Source organism: Oryx dammah, unplaced genomic scaffold (genome assembly GCF_014754425.2).
Source record: "Oryx dammah isolate SB20612 unplaced genomic scaffold, SCBI_Odam_1.1 HiC_scaffold_28, whole genome shotgun sequence".
NCBI classification, from domain to species: Eukaryota; Metazoa; Chordata; class Mammalia; order Artiodactyla; family Bovidae; genus Oryx; species Oryx dammah.
The window spans coordinates 76385106-76404771 of NW_024070212.1; the positions used below are offsets into that span (position 1 = coordinate 76385106).

General features: G+C 35.4%; 1 protein-coding gene and 1 pseudogene across 3 annotated transcripts in view; one reads left to right on the forward strand and one right to left on the reverse strand.

The window, feature by feature from the left end:
* DNAI4 (dynein axonemal intermediate chain 4) overlaps window positions 1-16491 on the forward strand; it is a 105951-nt gene extending 89460 nt beyond the window's left edge. For all 3 annotated transcript variants that reach the window (XM_040232642.1, XM_040232643.1, XM_040232641.1), the window contains 4 exons: window positions 1447-1545; window positions 2167-2393; window positions 5091-5247; window positions 15762-16491. In XM_040232642.1, coding sequence (XP_040088576.1) covers window positions 1447-1545; window positions 2167-2393; window positions 5091-5247; window positions 15762-15824 — 546 coding nt within the window. In that variant the 3' untranslated portion in view covers window positions 15825-16491. The remainder of the gene's footprint in view (window positions 1-1446; window positions 1546-2166; window positions 2394-5090; window positions 5248-15761) is intronic.
* On the reverse strand, window positions 5999-6118 carry LOC120857119 (annotated as a pseudogene).
* Window positions 16492-19666: the final 3175 nt, after the last annotated feature.

Consider the following 19666-nt stretch of genomic DNA (forward strand, 5'->3'; position numbering starts at 1 on the left):
AGGGGATCTTCCTAACCCAGGGATTGAACCCACATCTCTTGTGTCTCCTGCATTGGCAGGCAGGTTCTTTACCATTGAGCCACCAGGGAAGCCCAGAGAAAGATGACCTACTTATAAATACTACTGAGATAATCATTGTTCATATATAAAAAAGGAATTAGATCCCTACTCCTTTATATGCAAAAACTTTTAGAAGAAAATATGGGAGAATATCTCTATGACTTCAAAGTAGGAACAGTTTCCTAAAGCACAAAATCCTAATTATGTAAAATATATAATACCAGCTACATTAAAATGAGAACTTTTATTTACTAAATGACACTAAGAGTTTGTAAAAAAAAAAAAAAGCTGTATGCTGGGAGAGGATTTTTGCAACCTAATAACAGACAAAGCATATGTAATAGAATATATTAGGAACTTATTCAAATGAATATGAAAAAGAAAGATTATTAGTAAAATGATCAAGAAATATGAACAGAAGAGAAGATTCAATTGGCCAATAAACATAAAAATGCTCAACTTTGTTAATATCCACATAGATGAAACTTAAAACCATTCAGTGTAAGCTAATACCTAATAGGATGGCAAAATCTAGGATTTCTAATGTAACCAAACTGTTGAAGAGAATGTGTGTCAAAAGGAACTTTTATACACTGCTGAATGTAAATTGGTAATACTACTTTGGGGGAAAAATGGACTTTATTTTGTAATTTAAACTACATAGACCCCCATGATCTAGTAATTGCATTCTTAAGTACTGATATATGCTAGAGCAATGTGTCTCAGATTTCAGGGTTCTTATAACTTACCTGGGAATCTTATTAAAATGATTCTGATTCAGCAGGTCTGGGGCAGGGCCTGACATTCTGCAGTTCTATAATACTACCAGGTGGTGCTGACTTGACATAGCTCCACATAGAGCCCTGACTTTCAGACTTTCTGACTATAAATTCAGTATAGAAAACACATTTTAAATCCCTATTTGGTACATACATCTGAGATGTCTGAGACTCTGTCTAGTTTAATCTCTCATCCTCAGCAAGAATCATGTTCTTGTTAAGTCATCTGTCTTCTCTTTGACTAATTCTAGTGAAATAATATTGTTTCCCTGGACTGTTAGTTCTCTTGTTAGTTAGCTCTAAATATTAGAAAGTTTCTTCCTCATTTTAAGTGAATGTTTGTCCATGTAATTTCTAGATAGGATACTAAGTTCTACACTCAATTTTAGCAAAGAAAAGAATCTGTGTTTTCTTTGCACAGCCATCCTTCAGGGAGTTTAATTATTATAAAATCATGATCTAAAGAAAAAGACAACAGTCAGTTTTCTACAAGATGGTATTTCTAGTTTTGGTTCTTGAGCATATTTTAAGAAATCTTGAATTCTGTCTTGTTTAGCACATTTACTAATACATCACAAGTTAATGCATTCTGATTTTTTGTGTTTAGGACACAAATATCTATTTGGCTGGTACTGAAGAAGGTCATATTCACAAGTGTTCCTGTTCATATAATGAACAATATCTAGATACCTACAGAGGACATAAGGTTAGTTTTAATTACAGTAGGCATGGAAAATTTTATCTTGTTATATTTCTGAAAAAAGTATTATTAGACACAGTATTTTTATGCAATAATTTATAACTTCAGATTTAAAAATACAAGCTTGAATTTGTATATAAAACACCCATAGTATGCGGGGCTTTTAATTTGGCTTCTAGATATCCTTGATTTCTTTTCATAAGTTATTAGATCACAATTTTTGCTTCTAAAAGACTGCTGATTTAACATGCTGATCTCAGAGTAAAACTGACTCTGGCATATACGCATTCCCTACATTTTTAAATGCTAGTTCCTACCATGTTTTCTTCATTTTCTCCTTTATTTTTGTTTATTTTTCTTAATATTCCTAAATATTTTTAAATACTATAGTATATATTAATATTAATAAGTACTGTAGCAACTATACTTATATGCTTCTGTATGCCATAATTTAGGGAAGAGATTCAACTTTGACCTAGTATTCTTAGCTAAGATAATACTTACACAATAATGCATGGTATATAAAGCTTTTAGAAATCTGAGCATTTTAAGTTTGTTGGTCAACTTTAAAGTATAAGACATTAAATACTACTTACTATGTATTTTAATTTATTTTTCTAATCTTAGGGACCAGTGTATAAAATAGCATGGAACCCATTTTGCCATGATGTTTTCTTAAGCTGTTCTGCAGATTGGGGTGTTATTATATGGCAACATGAGAATCTCAAACCATTTTTGAGTTTTTATCCAACTACTTATGTTGTTTATGATATTGCCTGGTCTCCAAAATCATCCTACATATTTGCAGCTGCAAATGAGAGCAGAGTGGAGATTTGGGACCTTCACATCAGCACGTAAATATTAACATTTTTCTTGAAGATAATTGTAGATAATAAAAGTAGAAGATAACTGCAGTTCCATCTAGATGATGCCTGATGGTTTTGACGTTGGTTAGAGAGAGCTGTCGGAGAAGGCAATGGCACCCCACTCCAGTCCTCTTGCCTGGAAAACCCCATGGACAGAGGAGCCCGGTGCGCTGCAGTCCAGGGGGCCGCTGAGTCAGACATGACAGCGGCGTCACTTTCACTTTCACCTCCATGCACTGGAGAAGGAAATGGCAACTCACTCCAGTGCTGTTGCCTGGAGAATCCCAGGGATGGCGGAGCCTTGTAGGCTGCCGTCTATGGGGTCGCACAGAGTCGGACACGACTGACGTGACTTAGCAGCGGCAGCAGCAGCAGCAGCAGCAGAATTGTAGTTACTTTAAAACAAGTAATAGTTCACACTATGAGAGTCCTTTATGAATAAAGTGATGTGCCAGGATAATATATTAATTACCTACATCATATGTATTAATAGTTTAAAAATATTTGAATGAAAATGGGTTATTATATCTCAATTTAAAAAAAAATTTACTTATTTATTTGGCTGCATCAGATGTTAGCTGTAGCATGTAAGATCTTTTAGTTGTGGCATGCAAACTTAGTTGCGGTATGTGGAATCTAGTTCCCTGACCAAGGATTGAACCCAGGTCCCCTGCATTGGGAGCATGGAGTCTTAGCCACTGAAACACCATGGTAGTCCCTCATCAAATTTTTATAGACTGATATAGGATATCATAACTACTTGAATTCTTTGTCATCGTCTGGTTTATGGAAGAATGCAGAGAGGTACTTTTCTAATTGTTCTTAACTGAAGACCTTTTATTAGTAAGATAAAGAAAGGGAACAAAATAAGTATTTTTTAATATTTACTTATTCTCTTACCTCATTTTAAAACATATTTGAAGAAACATGCAGTTTAATTAAATTTTTTTTCTTTAGGTGTTACATCAAAGTCATTAGAGGGCCATAGACTGGACCGTCCTTTTTAATATGAAAGTTTATAAAGTGCTGGAATTGTGTTTAATGATTCTACTTCTTCAATCATTATTTCAATATTAGAAAATGTTGTAGACCTTTAGGCAAGTTATTAAGGAGGAGAAGCATGGAAATACATTCTTGTTTGAAATAAATGATATAAAATTCAATGGGTTTATTAATAATTGCAAATTTTTTTCCTAGAGATTAATAGTTTAGTAACTTTAAAATTTTGTCACGACTCATTCTATAAAACAATTTGAACCAAAAACTCAAGGAGTACAACACAAAACAATATATTTTTGTGTATGAGATGACTAACATAGAAAGTGGTTACTTAAAAGAATGTCATCTCTGATTTTTTTTTTTCCTAGTAAAATTGTAGTTCCCAGGCAAAATTTCTTCAGAAGAAGTATGCAAGTTACTGCTTCTTTTATAAGAATGTCAAAGGATTACTTTGGATGAGTAAGAGTAGAGAAGGTTCTTGTTTAGAGAACCTTGGAACAAGGTTCTGAATCTTGTTCAGATTCACTTATGGTCTAGGGATTCATATGGATCAAAACATCCTTCCCTTAAAAGACATTTATTATTTAAGAAGTTGTACTAGGGATCCTCAGAGAAACTGAATCCATAAAATAGAGGTGGTGGGAAGAAGGGAGAAAGAGTGCTGCTACTGCTGCTAAGTCACTTCAGTCGTGTCCAACTCTGTGCAACCCCATGGACGGCAGCCCACCAGGCTCCTCCGTCCCTGGGATTCTCCAGGCAAGAACACTGGAGTGGGTTGCCATTTCCTTCTCCAATGCATGAAAGTGAAAAGTGAAAGTTGGGTCGCTCAGTTGTGTCCGACCCTCAGTGACCCCATGGACTGCAGCCTTCCAGGCTCCTCTGTCCATGGGATTTTCCAGGCAAGAGTACTGGAGTGGGGTGCCATTGCCTTCTCCTATAAATCTGGCAGTCCTCATCAAAGTGAAAGTGAAGTTGCTCAGTCATGTCCGACTCTTTGCACCCCATGGACTGTAGCCCACCAAGCTCCTCTGTCCATGGGATTCTCCAGGCAAGAATACTAGAGAAAGAGTGAGAGAGAATACTAGAGAAAGACAGAGAGATTTTTAAATATTGGCTCATGTGATTGTGGGGCCTGGCAGTTCCCAAGTTTGCTTGACAGGGTAGCAAGCCAGAATTTCCATCAGGGGAGTCCATGTTGCAGTCTTGAGTGCAAAGGCAATATAGAGGCAGAAATTTATTCAGTTTCAAAGACGTGTATTTTCTTTTAAGGCTTTCAACAAATTAGATGAGGCCAACTCACTTTGTGAAGGATAATTTGCTTTATTCAAATTCTACTGATTTAAGTTAATCATATCATACCTTCACATCAGTGTGTAGACTGGTGTTTGACTAAACAACTGGAAACCACAGCCTAGCCAAATTAATGCATAAAATTAATCATCACAGAAGTTTAAAGTATGAGTTCACATCTTAATTGTGAATATTTAGTTGAAATTAGTTTATTGAAAGAATGAAAGCTTTGATTGAATAAAGGATGAGAAGTAGTCATTTTGCTTTTGGAAACACATAAAGACGCTTTTGGTTTTTGTTACATGAAATCACAAATATCTCAGGCTTTTCTTAGTCTATATGTAAAAAGAACATATTAACAATAACTAAACTTACAAATACAATATTTCATTACAGTTTGGACCCTCTGATTGTCAATGTTGCTAACCCTGGAATCAAGTTCACAACTGTTCTTTTTGCTAAGCAAACAGATTGCCTTCTGGTGGGAGATAGTGATGGACAAGTTGCTGTATATGAATTAAAAAATATGCCCACTACTTTGGATTCTAACAGGGTAAGACTTGAAAGTCAAAGTCTTATGTCATTTTATGATTTTATTCAGCTGTAGTTTTGTGTCATACAAGAGATTTACATTTCTCAAATATCTGAAGTGTGGCATAGTGGAAAGATATACATAAGTCCCAAGAGTGGCATGGTGCCTAGTAGGCTTATTTTATTTGAGCCTCACAGTCTTTATCTGTTAAATGAAAATATCATTCTTTATTTTTAAAAGTAAATAATGTTGAGCAGAATAATTATAAATATTATATGAAATAATTTAAAACTGTCCCTAGTTTATGGTTGTGACTGTTCTCTGCAAATATTCAAAGACTTTTACAAGATATAATATTTTTATTTATTTATTTTTGTCAAGAAAGTAGAATTTATGGGTAAGCATGAGTAAGGAGGGGGCAGCGCCAAGGCTCTCATGAGAGCAGGACCCATTTGTCAGAGGGCCATGATTAGGGATATATTTGACCCTACAGCCATCTAGAATGAGCCGCTTTTCTACCATCATGTTTTCAAATTCACCTGCGTTAAACTTAGTAAATCCCCAGTTCTTAGAGATGTGGATCATCTGGTGGCCAGGGAATTTGAACTTGGCTCTGAGGAGGGCCTCAATCACAGGCTTATTGTTCTGCTGCTAGGTGTGGATGGCCATTATGACTCTGGCCACTGCTCCCTGGGACTTTCCAAAGGCACCGAGCATACCTGTCTGGAGCCTAGACAGAACAGCATGCCAGTCATGAAGGTCCAGTAGAAAGAGTTGTCTCCAAGATCCCTTAGGGCAACCTGTACAGGCAATAGCCAAGGAGGCGGCTGTTTGCAGCGATTGCACACTGGGCCCCTGTGAGGAAGAGCACAGTCAGCCTAACTGGCTGCAAAGAGAAATAATATTTTTATTTTTAAATTATTTTGGAAATAGTATTTTTAGATGTTATCCAGTGTTCCTAAGGTTGCCATTTGTTTCTATTGGTTTAACATTATCCTCTTCCCTAACTCTGATCTTCAGATATCAAAGCTTTGTTATAAAACTTTGATAAGTAAATCAGCATCACTATATATCATTATATATATATTTTGCTTATGTGTTGTTTAAAAGTTTTTTTAACTGAAGTAAAGTTGATTTATAGTGTTAAATCACATCATGATTTGGTATTTTATATATTATACTTAATTCAAAGTTATTATAAAATGTTGGGTATATTCCCTGTGCTATACATTGTATCCTTGTTTCTTATTTATTTTATACCTAGTAATTTGTACCTCGTAATCCCCTTCCCTTATCTCGCGACTCTCTCCTCCCCTCTCCCCACTGGTAACCACTGATTTGTTCTCTGTATCTTTGAGTCTTGTTTCTATTCATTCATCTTCTTTTTTAGATTTCCCATATATGTGAAAGCATATAGTATTTGTCTTTCTTTGACTTACTCATCATACCCTCCAAATCCATCCATGTTGTTGCAAATTGCAGAATTTCATTTTCTTAAAATTTCTGGGTAATATTCCATTGTGTATATATATGTGTGTATATATACATATATAACATATATATATACACATATACTATATAGATGTCCATTATTTTCAAGATAGCTTTTCAGTTTTTTTCTGTTTATATTTAGATTTCTAGTTTAAGGAATGATCTGGTAAATATTACCATGAATATATCAACATGTTAACAATATTAAAAATATACATGAATCAATAAGAAAAAACACTAAGACTCCAATAGAAGGGTGAGTGAGGTCAGGAACAGTTCATTCACAAAATATGGCTGGTAAATATATTTTAAAATTTAACCTCATTAACAAAAAATATTTCATTAAGTTAAATGGAAAGCATTCATTTAATAGAAGTCTCATATATCAAATTAACAGAAATTCTTTTAATTGGACTACTTATTACTAACAGACATTTGGTAAGATAGGTCCTCTCTTATACCGACAGTTGAAATAAAAATTAGTGTAAGTTCTTTGAGAGCAATTTGGCAATCTGAACCAGGATTGTTGACTTTTGGAACTCTATCTTACAGAAATATTCATAAGGGCAATCTAAGAAATTATAGCATGTTTTGTGATAGGATGAGACAAAAAAAGAAAAGGAAAGAAAAAAAAGGAAAAGGAACCAATCTAAATATCCAATCAGAGGGAAATATGACTAGGCAAGTCAGAAGTACTGATTAGATTTGGGTTACATGTAAGAGGTGGAGTTTTACCCTAGCCGTATGGACTATAAATGTTCAACAAACAAGAAAACAGAAAATACTCACATACATACATACTAGCTTGCTTGGGACTTTGTACATGGTTTGATCCCACTTCAAGTCTTTGCTCAAATGTCAATTTCTTAGTGAAGTCTTCCCTTAGTGGAAGTCTTATTTAAAATTGCAGCCTCTACTCTCCCCCCACACTCCCTATTCAATACTCTTCCATGACTAATTTTCTTAATAACACTTGTCTTTGTGTGTGAGTACGCGTGCACTCAGTCACTCAGTGGTGTCCTGCTCTTTGACACTGCCAGGGACTATAGACTGCAAGGCTCCTCTGTCCATGGAATTTCCCAGGGAAGAATACTGGAGTTTGATTGGTTGATTTTGTTAATTGCCTATCTCCCACAGCTTGATTACAACCTCTACATAAATATTAAATTTGTCTCTATTGTTCTGGGCTATGTCTTAGTAGAGTGTCTGGCTTATGGTAGTTATCAATAAATGTTTTTGAATAAATATGCATTGAAAAGCTAGAGAAAAAAAATCACATATTAGAAGCATTGTTTCTTAGAGGTAGGATCATAAGTGAATTTTAGTCTTATACTTAGCTGTTTTACAAGTCATTATAGTACATCAAGTAATTGTTTAAATGCATTGGTCTCCTTACAAAATAGTTTGAGTGTGCTCTGAGGAATGCATCTCTAATGCCTCATTTTTTCCATGATATAAACTATTTTAATATTTTCATTTTCTCACACATTCATTGAGTACAAGATATTTTACTAGCATGGGGATATTTGTGCTCGTAGTGAACCTTGTTTAAGATATACAGTTCAACAGCCAAAAGAAATTAAAAGAGAATTCTATTTATTTAAGTGTTTCAAAGAAATATTAAAATGAATCTAAATATATAGTTCATAATATTCCTTTTTCTTCTTCTACCCATAGCTCTCAAATCCTAAATATAAACTCAAGGCCTGAATCTATCCTTTCTTCTCTCTGTAATTCTTTCAGTGCTAAGAACTTGTCCACAAGCTCTGAACTGGGGGCAGTGGGGAAGGGGGGTTTGAATTTTTTCAAAATTTTTATTAGTATGTGTTGGTGTAGTGGTTGGAGGGAAATCTGTAAGCATTAGCATGTCGATTCTTTTCATCACATATATTTTTATCTAGTACCTATCAAATGCTACAATAATTTGTCAATATAAATTATAATATTTTGTATACACGTCTTTCTTACTAATTTGAGCTGTTTGAAACTTTTATATTCAAGTATCTAGCATAGCACTAGCACATAATAGACAATCAGCAAATGTTGAATAGATGTGTGAATGAACAAACCTACAGACAAAAGGCATATATATGGTTTCTAAGAAAGAAACAACATACGCTTAAGAAACACAATCGGGTAATAAAGAACAAAATAATAAACAAACTCCTATAGGAACACAGAGCAGGAAAATAGTTGACTTTTGAAAGGAGAATAGGAAGAAGAAAAAGAAAAAATAAGAATGCTTTGGGGAAGGCTTTCACACAGGAGACTGAATTTCAACGATGTTTTAGAGGATCAGGGTTTTTCCTGTAGACAAAAGGGTAGAACTGTTATTCCAGACTGAGAGAAAGGTTTGAACAAAAATATAGAATTGAAGAGGTCCCTGGCATGCTGCAGTCCATGAGGTCGCAAGGAGTTGGACAGGACTGAGCGACTGAACTGAACTGAACTTGGCATTTTAAGGACATTGTGAGTAGACTTTTTGACTGGTAAAGAGATCGCTTGAGAAAAGAGCAACAAAAGGACCAGTCAGGCCATTTAGGACCAGAAAATGTATGACTGCCAAGTTAAGGAATTTGATCTTTATTGTATAGATTACCAGGGCTTCTCTGATAGCTCAGTTGTTAAAGAATCGGCCTGCAATGTAGGGGACCATGGTCTGATTCTGGTTCAATTCCTGGGTTGGGAATATCTGCTGGAGGAGGCATAGGCTACCCATTCCAGTATTCATGGGCTTTTCTTGTGGCTTAGCTGATAAAGAATTCGCCTGCAATGCCAGAGACCTGGGTTTGATCCCTGGGTTGGGAAGATCCCTTGGAGAAGGGAAAGGCTACCCACTCCAGTATTCTGGCCTGGAGAATTCCATTAACTGTATAGTCCATGGGATGACAAAGAGTTGGACAGGACTGAGCAACTTTCACTTTCATACAGATTACTAAAAGCTATTTAAGGTTTACAATTCCAGAAGTGACAAAGGGGGAAAAAATTAAACCCCCATCTCACATTTTGTGTAAGAGTGAACGGCAAATGGATTGAAGACTATGGGGGAAAATAAACAAACTCCTAAAAGAAAATGTAGGTTAATGTGTTAATAATTTAAAGTCAGGATAAGGATGCTTGGGGCTGGTGCACGGGGATGACCCAGAGAGATGTTATGGGGAGGGAGATGGGAGGGGGGTTCATGTTTGGGAATGCATGTACACCCGTGGTAGATTCATGTCAATGTATGGCAAAACCAATACAGTATTGTAAAGTAAAATAAAGTAAAAATTAAAATAAAAATAATAAAAAATGAAAGTTTAAAAAAAAATAAAGTCAGGATAGATTTTTAAAAAATGACCACCCCAGATCTAATTTTTTTCAAGTTTTTTCCTTTTCTTTATTAGTAAAATAGGTATAATATTGGCACTAGAATCAAAGGTTGTTAGAAAGAATGAAAATGTTTCAGTCTGGAAGGTGAGAATGGCTAAAAAAAAAAAAAAAAAAAAGGGAAAGGAAAGGTTTTTTAGGTACCCTGGTGTTTATAATTCAATTTTAAGTTGTTTTAATATCTGTAAGGCAGACTTGTTCCATCCACTTTCTTAAATGTTTAATAAAATCTGCTACATATATATATATATATCTGCTATATATATATATATATATAAAAGAATGAGTTAATATGTACAAAGTGGTTAGAAGGGAGAAGGCAATGACAACCCTCTCCAATACTCTTGCCTGGAAAATCCCATGGACGAAGGAGCCTGGCAGGCTTCAGTCGATGGGGTCACTAAGAGTTGGACATGACTGAGAGACTTCACTTTTTTCACTTTTCCCTTCCATGCATTGGAGAAGGAAATGGCAACCCACTCCAGTGTTCTTGCCTGGAGAATCCCAGGGACAGGGGAGCCTGGTGGGCTGCTGTCTCTGGGGTCACACAGAGTCAGACACGACTGAAGTGACTTAGAAGCAGCAGTTGTTAGAACTGTTACTGGCACATAGTAAACTCTCTATAACCTCAATTATTTTTTGTATGATTTTTTTGTCAAAATTCATATTTCTGTCCAGGATTTCATATTCCAAGTTAAAAACAACTGATTGGAAGAAGAAATTTCCAAGGTATATGGAAGACATTTAATATCCAGTGTATGTAAAAACTCCTACAAAACAATAAGAATGATTCAATTTTTTAAATGGGCAGCATATAAAATATTAACTCAGACTAGAGGAAACTAAATTATCAAATAAACTTGAAAAGCAACATTCATTCTCATGAATAATGAGGAAATGTGCAATTAAAATTTTGCAAGATATCAGTTCATATTGATCAAGTTTACCAAAATTAAAATGTTAGTTAATATCAAGCATTAGCAGAGTTGTAGGGAACTAGGAATTCTTATGCAGGGATCATGGGAATATGAATTAGCATGACCTCTTTGGAGAGCAATTCAATAAAACTGAAAATTCAGATATCATGTAAGCCAGTGATACCATGAGATTCTCTTGCACATATGTACTAAGGGATATATATAAGGTGGCAATATGAGTTTTTTTTTAATGTTTCTTTCAGAGACGATAACTCAGTTCAGGTTCACTTAAAACATTCACATTACAAAATTAAAAAATTTTTAGTCTTAGTTCACCTTAAAGTCTTAGATTATATATTTTATTATTCTAAGTCTAGGAAAGTTTAATAAATACTTTTAGGTGAGTTTTTGTAACAATTAAATTTCTTTGAATCTTTTAAATTATGTTTATAAATTTAATATATTGGATTTTAAATACTTCAATTATCTTAGGGCAAGCAAATCTCAGATACTTAAGGAATTCCTATTAATTTAATAAGTTTAAAATATTGAATATGCTGAATCTTAAATTTTCCTAAATGTTCCAATGCTTTTTACAAATTAATACTATTTCAATCCATGATTACAAGTCTAAATCAATTACCTAATTGCATTATAGGTAATTTTCATTAGAATCACAAACTTACTTGTTAGATAATCAAATATGACAAATTCTTTTATATATAATGAATATTTAAAATACCAAGCATGTACAAATGCTTTAATCCAAAAACATTATAATTACCTGTTTAATTTGCTGCATTGTATCTATACTCAGTTTTTATTCTTCTCAGGGCAAAGATGTTTTCCCAATAAAGAAATGAGTGAAACATCCCAAGTAGTTTGGAGATTATTTTCTCAACTGGCCTAGATGCATATTGATAGTAGATGTTCAAGGGCATTTTCCCGACTACCTTGGCTGCCAGGCTGAGCCCTATTTTAGTTGTTTTGTCAACACCCTCCACATGGAGGCGTCTCAAAGCCCATTCTCTTCAAGTCTGGTTATATGTTACCTGCATATGACATGTTTTCTTGGAAGTCTGCAGCTCTGAATGTGTTGCTGCGTCTTGATTCATTTCATTTATTGACTGTGTCATTAACTCTAAATTACAATAGTTTTCCTATCTTGTAGAACTATAATTGTTCTAGATGTTTAAATGACGTCGGTTTGGATTCTGTATATCTCCTAGGGCTTTGTTCAGTTTCTTGGTAGTGGTCTGAAAGACGTGCTAATGAGAAAAGAACACTCATGACAGCCTTGTTTCTATATTGATAAATTGGAAACAATCTAAATGAACATCAGTGGGATATTGGATAAATAAAATATGGCATAATCACATAAATGACTATAATACAGAAGTTTGGTATATATTTCAATATGTCAATTTGACAAATTTTGAACAAATCTTAAAAAACATAGTGTTGCATGACAAAAGCAAATTATCAGAAGGTAAATACAATATGTTATGATTTATGTAATATTATTTAGACACACAACTCAAAATTATGTCCTTTACTTGTTATATTTATAGTTAGTAAAAGAAAAGAATATAGATTAGAAAGTGAAAGAAAATTTTCAATTTTGTGTTTTGATTTGAATCAGTTAGAGACATCTTTTATTTTGAGCAGCATACTCTGTAAGCAGAAGGCTAAGAATCAGAGAGTCTGAATGTTTTCAAAAAACGAGTGTGTGTGTGTGTGTGTGTGTGTGTGTGTGTGTGGCGGGGGAGGGGTGTGTATGTGAATGATTTCAATGCTGGTAAGCAAAAGTTTTCTTTTAACAAATATATTCCATACCTTAGTAAATAAATACAGTTTCCTAATACAAATAAGTTTTTCACTCTTTTTGGCCATTGAATTTTAAAGGTTCAAAGGGTTATATTTCTGAGAAATTAAACAAAAAATCATTAATCAGATTTTATGTTAATTATACCTGACCACAAGCTTAACTGGTCAAGCTTCCTCCTTATCTTTTCAGTGAAGAATTGCAATCATAATAGTAATTTAAAGTCTCAAAGTAATTAATGTCAAACCATTATTTCCCATAAAGATATCTTACCATGTAACATTATGACCTACAATTTCTCTGTTAATTTTAACCAAGAGTTAATCAAAATTTTGCAAGTCATATGATTTTATCATACAGGAAATATGAACACCAAATTTATGATAAAGGCTGCCTCTGGGAAATGAAAGATGAGGGAAGAATAGAATTGGAGAGGGGTACAAAGAGAACGTCATCAGTAAAGTTTTATTTATTTTACTAAAAAATATTCAAGGCAAAGATGACATTTGTTGATCTAGGGTAAATATGTAAGTTCACAAAGGCAAAGTACCAGACAGCCCATGCATCGAGTGTACTGGAACAGGGTTAATTGAGGGAAACCCATGGAGAAAGGATCAATAGCAACTTTAGGACCACAGCACTTGCTCACCTTCTCATGGCCCATTACTTTCTCTGGCCTTGCACAGAAGGAGAAAAGGCTGTGGAGGTTTCAAGTGACATAATTTTCTGAAATTTTGGACCCTCCCAATGTGACCAAGGGTCAGAATATCATTGTGATAAGACATGGCGGGACATTGGCTCTAGCCCTATCCTACTGACTCAGGGCTCATGTTTATGGTGGTGCATCAGCTTGGTGCCTGACATGAACAGGAGGTTGGGGTCCCAACCTTGCAGTTACAAGTTTATGATGTAACTGGATGTTGACAGGACTTACCACCACATTAGCATTTATTGTTGTTTGAAGCACCGGCTCCTCTCTTGGTGCACTGGGGCTTGGTTGCTGGGGACCTAAGTCTTGCATTGAACAGAATTTTGGCTTAAGCACTTGGCAGAAGCCAATTTCAGTGGCATGGACCAACTCCTTTTCTGGAAGCAGCCTGTAGAGAATCACTCCTACATACTGTTTCTACTCTTATGTTTCAGTATGCTAATGCTTGCATCTTCTCCTTAGTACTTTTGAATGTACAGTTTTTCCCCCAAATTAAGAGAAAAACAAAAAGAGAAGTGAAATCTTCAAAAATACAAACACATTCACATACATACACATCTGGATGTGTATGTATATATATTTGTATATGTGTGTGTGTGTGTATATATATATATATATATATATATATATATATATATAAATTAATGTTGAGAGACATTGAAGGCAGAAAAGATAGACCATTCATTCAATAAATATTTAGTGAGCATGTGTTATGTGACAAGGGTCTGTTTTAGGCACTAAAATAAAACTGTGAACAAGCTGTAGTAATTATCTACTAATCTGCCCAAGTGAGAGACTGAACTAGATCTAGGTAGGTTTGAGCCTCCCTCCCACCCCCCATCTTACCCCTCACAGAGCCCCAAGCTGAGCTTCCAGTGTAATACAGCAGCTTTCCACTAGCTATCTATTTTATACATGATATTGTATATATAGTGTGATAGTAAAATGTATGAAAGTCGCTTAGTCACGTCGACTCTTTGTATAGAGTCGGCCAAAATACTGGAGTGGGTAGCCTTTCCATTCTCCATGGGATCTTCCCAACCCAGGGATCGAACCCAGGTCTCCCTCATTGCAGACAGATTCTTTACCAGCTGAGCCAGAATGGTATGTATATATTGTGGACTTCCCTTGTGGCTCAATGATAAAGAACTTGCCTGCCAATGCGAGAGATATAAGAGACATGAGTTCTATCCCTGGGTTGTGAAGATCCCCTGGAGGAGGGCATGGCAGCCCACTCCAGTATTCTTGCCTGGAGAATCCCATGGACAGAGGAACCTGGAAGGCTACAGTCCATGGGATCATGAGGATTCAGACACTACTGAAGTGGCTTAGTATGCAGGCGTGCACAGCATGCATGCATTGTATATATATATATATATATATATATATCAGTACTACTCTCTCAGTTTGTCCCACCCTCTCCAGTTTAGCAATTGATTTGGTGTGTCAGAGCTTAAAAGGAGGGAGGTGCTGAAGAGAGTATAGTATAAGCTGAAAGATAGGAACTGACTTACATGACATTATCTACGTTGCTTATAACTCTGCAGTTTATAAAACACCTTCAACTACATTAGCTCAATCATCTCTTACAACAATCTTTGGAACTGGATGTTAATATTTTAATTATGCATTTAAAGAAACTAAGATTCCAAGATATCAGTGATTTCCTCAAGATCAACTTTTCTATGTGATAGAGAAAATCCTAGCCTTCTGCTTCTAATTCCCATCTTTTTACTGTGTCTTTCTTGAAAACTCACCTCCCATCTTTGGTTTCATTTACCCCTTTGATACAAAGATCATTATTATTAAATGAAATACCAATCCACACAGAAATTCAGACGTTTTACTCTCTCTAATGAAACACTACAGATCGACAAAGAGCTTAAAGTAGCATTAAGACTAAAAGTGATTTTGCAGATGAAAAAACTGAAGATTAAGCATTAAAGCTAAACAGGAGCTGCCAAAATTGTCCCTTTACTGAATCCTTATAAAATTGTTTATCAAACTTCATTAAGAGAGCCTCTCAAAAGAAAGAGCAAATTCATACTAGGAAGTAAATGTTATTATTTAAATTTAACTTGGTTTGTTTCCTTTTATAGTCCTATTGGATGCTCTTTATATGTATATCACTAGCTTATAAATTTTAAATGGCATTTTAAACACTACTTTACCTCTTAATTTGTATTTTATTGCATTTTAATTGTGTAACTTTTTTTCTTTTCAGGGAGATGTAATAGTGACTTTGCTTGGGCCCAAGTCAAGTCAAAGCATAATTCAGCATCAGTAGTAGAACAATGTTTAATAACCAATAGTCTGGTTTGTATGAAGTAAGCTGGGATTTTGATTCTAGAAAACACTACTTGATGTATAACCTCCATCTAAATTTAATATAAATTTATGAACTTTTACTTCAGATAAATGTGATTAGTTTTATTATTTGAGCTAACTGTAAGAGTTTCATTGTATTTTTCTTAATTTTTGAAATTTATTTCTATTCTTTTTCTTTGTCATATTCCAAGGACATTATAAGTACAAATATGTACTTATAAAATATCCAAATAGGTTAGAAATTGTTATTCCATTAGAAGCAAAGCTTAAAACAGAATCTTTATTAAGACAAAAGGTCTGTACACTTTTAAATTTCTGCTTTCCAAGCTCTGTTTTCCAGTGTTTATAAATTATGCAGCCATTAGCATTATGAGAATATTGGATATTCATACCCAATTTTAAATAAGAACTTTATACTCTTGGATCTGAGAGGTACAGCTATAGAACTGAGTTAGACTATTCGACTAGCAAAAGACATGACAGCCAATGTCAGTATCGCGTTGTTTGGCCAGCAAGCATCACACTCCCGATTCAGAGATAAGAATTAGTCTGGGACACATCAGGGCATTCTTCCCTGCATCCTTGAGAATCTGCTCTGGGTTTTAAGCCTAGACTTAAGTAGGCCCAGATAAAATATAGAGAGTCCCTGACTTATAGTTTCCATCGGGATGCTCTTTTGTGAACAGTTCTAGAGCAACCTTATAGAAATAGGAGTGCGAGCAGCAACTCCTTAAAACATAGATAACAACAGTGTGCTCCTTGCTGCTTGTGTGTAAAAGCCCTGGTGTGTGTTAGCTGTGACCATAGGGCAGTGTAGCCTGTGCTATAAAGCATTCTAAGTCGAGAGGAGAGCATAAGGCATTGGAAAGTGACTAAACTGTCTGAAAAGTAATAGATATTAAAAACAGAAGGGAATCAGTGCAACAGTGGGAATTACGTTTTACAAGTATCCATTCACAATCGTCATTTCTCTGGAGCCATCCTTTAAACAATAGAAAGGCAATTTTTAGGTGGACTGAAAGCTTAGGTAAGGTTATAAGGATTATAAATGTTCAGGTTATTAGGATTTATAAATTATAAATTTTCTACTGGTTTAAGTCATTAACTCTTTGTCATTTTTTTTTTAAGGTTTGGACTTTCCATAAAACTTTGTATAACAAAATAAAAATGTAATTGAAAAAATGTGTCTCTTTTTATTTCGTATTTTTGATTTTAGAAAATTTTCACATATTCTATTCTCATTGCTCCTCAGGCCTAAATGAAAAGCAAAGCCATTTTATTCTTCTTGGATCCTAGGCAACTGATCCTGAACTGAACCTATTCCATTGTATGAAATCATACAATACCTAGCCTTTTCAGATTGACTTCTTTCATGTAATAATATGAATTTAAGGTTTTTCTATGTCTGCTCATGGCTTTATAGTTCATTCCTTTTTAGGGTTGAATAATATCCAATGTCTGAATGTACCACAGTTTGTCATTCACCAACTGAAGACACATTTTGGTTGCTTTAAAAATTTGGCAGTTATGATTAAAGTTGTTATAAACATCCATGCACAGGTTTTTATGTGAAGTAAGTTTTCAGTTCCTTTGAGAAACTACCAAGGAGTACAATTTCTGGGTCATATGGTAAAAGTATATTTAGTTTTGTAAAAAAACAAAGCCCTGAACTGTTTTCCAAAGTGGTATACCATTTTTCATTCCCACCAGCAATTTATGAAAGTTCCTATTGCTCAATGCCAGCTTTGGTATCTTCAGTGGTCCAAATAATGGCCATTCTAGTAGATGTATAGTGATACTATTGTTTTAATTTGCATTTCCTGACGACATTTCCTGATATAATGTAGAGTTTACCATGAAAATTTAAGAATTGTTAGCCAACTCATTTTATCCTAGTTAAGGGCCTAAGGAAGGAGTGGTGACTGGGCTAACTCTAGGCTTTTGTGCTAGGTATTCATCATTTCATTTGGTCATTCTCTACTAGGCATGTGCCGTGAAGAACTTGCTGAGAGTTTTGAGAGTAAGTTGTTAGCTGCTCTTCCAACTTGTGTAGGGAAGGAAGATTGTATTTGCTAGTATATAGTTGTACACCATACTTAGTATGTTCATTAGGTTCATCTCTGTGGTGGTGGTGGTGGTAGTGGTGTTCAGTCGTTCAGTCCTGGCCAACTCTTTGTGATCCCATGGACTGCAGCATGCCAGGCTTTCTTGTCCTTCACCATCTCCTAGAGCTTGCTCAAGTTCATGTCCATTGAGTCGGTGATGCCATCCAACCATCTCATCCTCTATTATCCCCTTCTCCTGCCTTCAATCTTTCCAGCATCAAAGTTATTTCCAATGAGTCAGCTCTTCATATTAGGTGGCCAAAGTATTGGAGTTTTGGCTTCAGCATTAGTTCTTCCAATGAATATTCAGAGTTGATTTCCTTTAAGATTGACTAGTGTAATCTCTCTGCTGTCCAAGGTATTCTCAAGAGTCTTCTCTAGCACCCTACCTCTATGTAGTTACTTACGATTATAAATGAGAGATAAAACACTAGTATTTGCTACTTTGTCCCAGTAGGAGTCTCTCAAAATGTTGCATCCTACCGTGAATAGATTGCTATCAACATGCTAGTAACAATGTGCATGTTAAAGTTCTTTGCATTTTGCAAAACAGCTTCAAGTCCATTGTCACATTATACCCTTACAGTGATCCTATGAGACAGGTGGAACAAGAAGTTGTATTATTATCGTAATCTTTATTTTCCAGATGATATGTGCATGCATGCTCAGTCGCGCAGTCATGTCTGACTCTGAGACCCTGTGGACTGTAGCCTGTGAGGCTCCTCGGTCAATGGGATTTTCAGGCAAGAATACTGGAGTGGGTTGCCATTTCCTCCTCCAGGGGATCTTCCTTACCCAAGGAACAAACCCTATCTACTGTGTCTCCTGCATTAGCAGGTGGATTTTTCTCTGCTGAGCCACCTAGAAAGCCTTCCGGGTGATATAATTAAGGCTTAAAGAGATGATATCATTTGCCAAAGACCATATATCTGGTAACTTGAACTTCACTTAGAGACTTGAACTTAAACCTAAAGCTTTGAACAGCTCCTATACATTTTCCACTATTGGTAGTCAATGGTTCATGCCTATATGGTTTTTCTGAGGTCTTATACACCAAAACATAAAAGAGTATGTATTATTCTATAATTAATGTTTTATCTCCAAATAATAAAGCAGTTTTTCTCAGTTTTTATTGCCTGCTATTAGACCTTGCCATATGGACCCGTTTTGCTGGGAGCACTCTCCTCGCTCCTCACTCCTCTTCAATGTGTTAGCTCTTCACTCACACTTTAGATCTCAGTTCATATGTCATATTCTCAGGAGAAACACTTTGGGGCTCCCTCCTATAAGACCTGCCACCCAGCCAGGCTAAACTTGCTCCAAATGTCTTGAATGTGAAGGGGAATGTGCAGGGCTGGAGAGGGAGGGGAATGAGGAAAAGAGAGAGACCTGTGGATTCATGAAGCAGCAGGGGCCAGTGTCCTACTTCTGAAAAGTACTGGTCAGGAAGTAGTAAGGTCTAGGAGGGACCATAGGCAACCTCAAAAAACCATTCTTCACGGGATGAATGATGTGCAGAAACAGCAAAGAAGCACTGGAACTGAAAAACCAGCAACAGAGGATGATTAATGACCCAGCAAGAAGCAGCACTTTGATGACAGAGGGTCCTTGGCATAGAGTAAGATGCTAGAATTATGTCCTGGAAATGGAATAAAACCAACTCTGAGAGTTACTAACAGTAACTTTTTTTTTGGTG